At 37.1% G+C, this 4557-nt stretch overlaps 1 protein-coding gene across 1 annotated transcript; it reads right to left on the bottom strand.

Moving 5' to 3' along the window:
- Positions 1 to 459: 459 nt before the first annotated feature.
- On the bottom strand, positions 460 to 3609 carry LOC104954217 (midasin-like; the record flags this gene model as incomplete). The annotated part of the gene is made up of 5 exons (XM_010781293.1): positions 460 to 667; positions 872 to 1020; positions 1645 to 1757; positions 2961 to 3056; positions 3528 to 3609. Coding segments are annotated over 5 exons (505 nt in total), but the record flags the coding sequence as incomplete, so codon positions are not given.
- Positions 3610 to 4557: the final 948 nt, after the last annotated feature.

Genomic DNA, 4557 nt, shown 5'->3' with positions numbered 1-4557 from the left:
CCATAGTGGAGTTTGGAGTGTGACTGTTTGAGGTTGTGGACAGGTGTCTTTTATACTGATAACGAGTTCAAACAGGTGCCATTAATACAGTTAACAAGTGGAGGACAGAGGAGGATCTTAAAGAAGAAGTTACAGGTATGTGAGAGCCAGAAATCTTGTTTGTTTGTAGGTGACCAAATACTTATTTTACCGAGGAATTTACCAATAAATTCTTAAAAAATCAGACAATGTGATTTTCTGGATTTTTTTTTCTCATTTTGTCTCTCATAGTTGAGGTATACCTAGGATGAAAATTACAGGCCTCTCTCATCTTTTTAAGTTGGAGAACTTGCACAATTGGTGGCTGATTAAATACTTTTTTGCTCCACTGTATATTGATGTTTTTAAACAGAATCAGAAATCCTTTATTAATTCCACAGTGGGGAAATTTAGTGTCACAGCTAAAGTGCCTCAGCAGGTCAAAAAAGTATTAAAAAAAAGAAGAAAAGCACACACAAGTACTACAAATAAAGACAAATAAGTACACAATAATGGCTTAAACATTTGTAGCAGCTATTCAAATAATGAAATGTTGGGATGTAAATGTAAAATGTGCTTTTGACTCACCCTCCGAGCAGGTCAGCGGTGTCACTTTGCTGGTTCATGTTCACCACCCGCAGCCTGTGTCCTGTAAACAAATAACGGTGTTAACATCTGTATACATTTTCATTGTTACTTTGTTGTATTTTTATGTATTCTTATTTGGGTGTTTTACATTTGTGTGATGTCTTTTACTGAAAAAACAAAATGCCAATAAAAAAAAAAATTGTCAGGAGAAATGTGAGGTTCAAGGACACTTAAGTATGTGGAGAGGGGGGGATCCTGGGCTCACCTGTGACTCTGGTCAGGTGCTGCACAGTGGAGGTCTTCCCTGTCCCCGTCTCCCCCACCAGCAGCACCGGCTCCCCTTTAGACACACACACTGCTAACTGCTCCAGCAGCACAGCAGAGGGCCGCGTGGCAGCAAACGTCTGGCTGTCCCTGTTCATGGAAGTAAAATAAATTGATCCATTAAATCATTAGATATTCAGTGGTGGATAAAATACTTTAACAGGCCTGGAGGTTGATTTTTTTTAACTGTTTAATTACGTTGCCTTGTCTCCAGAGCCGACACATGTAATAAACTCAAAGGTTATTAATGTTTAGAGATCACAGTCATGTGATTTAACAAACCGCATACCAGACCAGCAAAATGGCAGCGAAATGGGCAAGAGTGTTTTTTTTTCTTTTTTAAAATTGCTTATGTCAATGTCTTCCTTTGAAAAATAAATAATGGTTGTATTAGATGCAGCAATAGCAGAGATGTTGTGTTATATATATATATATTACAACCTCAAACTACTTTTAACATGCACACACTATTGGCAGGCTGCAATAAAAAGGCTGACTCTCATTCATATTGCCTTTACTGTAATCTATGAATATTTGGGAATGACCTGATTGCTCTGCTTACCATAATGCATTTTAAAATCAATGCAATGTTTATTCAATTTGCCAGCAGGGGGGACTATTTGTTCCTATCTGATGGGGGAATGTTGGCACAACAACCAGCTGATGCATATATGGTGCAAAGAGAGGTCAGGGGGGGCGAGGTGTCCCACTTACACACTGAGCTGCACCGCCTCCGTCTGCTTCCGACACAGAGTCACTCTCCCCACTGACACCCCCACCTCGCTCACAGAGATGCCCGGCTGGTACATCTGGCAGAAGTGCTGGGCCTGAACACAGACAGCATCAGAACATTACTACCACTGTAGACCAGGGGGGTCCAAACATCCTTCACTGAGGGCCACATACAGAAAAACATACGAAGGGCTGGGCCCCTCACTAGAGCTGATGTCAAATGCCTCATAAGTTAAGTTATCAGTTAGCAAAATCAATCAAATGTAGAAAACGTATTCTTGATACTTGAATATGCCTTAGGACAAACCAGCCTCCTTCACAGCTCTGAAGAGGGTTTCCTTTATTTGGTTACAAACAGTGTTGGCAGCTCATCCCTTAACACAGGAGCCTCAGATTGAATATAAAAAGGGGAAATATGAAGGGTCTATTTCAAGCTGGTAATTAGGCACATTAACACATGAATACTGTGCAGTGTGCAATATATTTACATATTTCAGAAGTACAATTAAAAGACAAGCACACGTTTTATGTGTGGGCCATATTCCATTATACTTCTAGAATTTGGAAACCCCTGATGTAGATCATAAAACAGGGAGACCTTTTAGGACTACATTTCCAATTTATTTTCTCTCTTTTTTTTTTTATCAATCAATGCAGTAGGGGATGCTTTAAAGCCAAGATCATCTTTTTAAATCTACTTCATTTCATTTGTTTTATCTGTGAAACTGGTGGGAAACACAGATGTCTTTTTTTTTTCATATTTTACTTTTTTAATGTATACATAGTACACTAGATTGTTTTGGTATATAAAATAAAAATAACATTCTAATGTCTTCTGTACATTTTATAGTGTTTAGATACTCCTCTGAATATATGTATTTTTTACCGAGAATATGTATATATTATGTTTTAACTTTTAATGTGTATTTTTTTTTATTTGATTTGTATTTTATTCTATTTTAAAAAGGACATTTTGTAATTCTTGTAGATAAAAAATGCCACTGTGACAAAACAATTTCCAAACTTGGAAAAAATAATCTATCTATATAACTTGACAGTTCTGTGCATGTAACGATGAATAACGACTAAAGGTCTATATTACGCATCTATTTCTTTTTTTTTTTTTTTTAAAGGATTTCATAAAGATAATCCCATCAACCCTTTTTCTGACCGGTTTGTAAATACTAAACTCAGGAGAGAAAACCCGAGGGATCACACTTGGCAGATAGATCACAAACACTTCATATGAATGCCTCCGACCCCCTCTAACTTTTTTTTCCAGAGCAGAGGTCAGGTACCTTCTCTTTGGAAATGTTCAGCTTGCTTCCAATGATCTCGGCCATTCGCAGGCGGCCTTCAGGACGGGACAGCATGGCAGTGAAGCAGTCCAGAGCCTGGAGAGAGACATTATGGAGAGAGACATTATGGAGAGGGACATTATGGAGAGACATCAGTCGATATAAATCCTTCATCCTCAATCAACACCCGATGTACAGCCAAAACACATTTGTACTTCTAAAAATAGAAACGGATATTCCAGTGCAGTACGACTAACCTCCTAGCAGGGTTACTTTAAAAATGTAATGCGTTACAATAACTAATTACCTGTACAAAATGTAATGAGTAACCTAATCTGAGTATCAACATTTTAAAATAATGTAACCTGATTTCCCTGTAACACTGTCATCCTGCTCTATTTTTTTATGTAACAGTAATCTGATTACTTATTTGTATAATGTAATTGTATTCATTACATGTAATCCAATACTTTGAACAGTATTGAAGTACATGCTATCTGCTGGCCTCTGCGTGGGACAGATATGTATCCTTTGTTGTGAACATTTTAGCGGAACAAACCCACTGACCTCCTGGAAGACGTTCTGTGCTGTGGCTGAAGAGGTGCTGTCGAAGTTAACACTGATCCGCTCACACCACTTCAGCAGGTCCCTAAATGGACACACATCAAGACAAAACATACAATTAAAATGAGTTTAACAACGTTTTAGTTTTTTTATGAAATGTAAATGTCATAGAGACGGTGTGTAAGAGAGTCCACTACAATCTCTAAATGAGCTTATTCAGGTATGTTATGTTCCATGTGCTAATCAAGAAGATTACAATAGAACCTGGTGTCTGTTTAAGTACTGCATTCGTAGTAATCAGCAGCGAACCGCTCCAACACGTGTATTTCGGTTTATTCACGGCATTCATTTTGTTAATCTACAGTATTGTTGTTTTATAGTTATTTGTTAATCTATACAACCCAATTTGTGTTCTTTGAAATTGAAAAGGATATTGCATTGTGTTTGTTACTTTCATTGCAGTTGTATATGTCTTAAGTGTAATTTGGCTTGGCTTCCTATTTTGTATGGACATGCTTTTATTTTGAAGGAGAGTTAGCGCCGTTGACAGGAAGTTTTTGTTGCTATGGCAAACAAAGTGACGGAGATTAACGGAGAAAAAGTTATATCTACATATAAAGATAGAGAAAGTAAACGATAACGTTTATGATTAAGTGTTAGCACTAGGGCTGTACCCGAATTAGGGATGCCAGCGATTATTCGATTATTTGTTACAGTCTCCATAATCGAAAATTATTTTTTAAAATTCGTTTTTATTTATATATTTTTTTATTATTATTTATGTTTTTTATTTTATTTTTCGCCAGGGCTGTCCGATTTACGAATTTGATCATGGTCAGTTTCTGGCATCCCTAACCCGAATATCCGAATATTTGGTCGTTGGAGTACTATTCGGGTTTCAATTTTGTCCTTCGGATATTCAGTTTTTTTTTGTGTTGAATTTATTGAAATCTCCAATATCAACGTAAGAGCTTGTGCCTCTTCGGGGGGTGCTAACACTTAACCATAAATGTTATCGTTTACTTTCTCCGTC

The sequence above is a fragment of the Notothenia coriiceps genome, unplaced genomic scaffold, assembly GCF_000735185.1.
Source record: "Notothenia coriiceps isolate Sejong01 unplaced genomic scaffold, NC01 NC01_scaffold00023035, whole genome shotgun sequence".
Taxonomy (NCBI): domain Eukaryota; kingdom Metazoa; phylum Chordata; class Actinopteri; order Perciformes; family Nototheniidae; genus Notothenia; species Notothenia coriiceps.
Note: the sequence above shows the minus strand (reverse complement) of the source record. Positions and strands in the feature narration are given on the sequence as shown.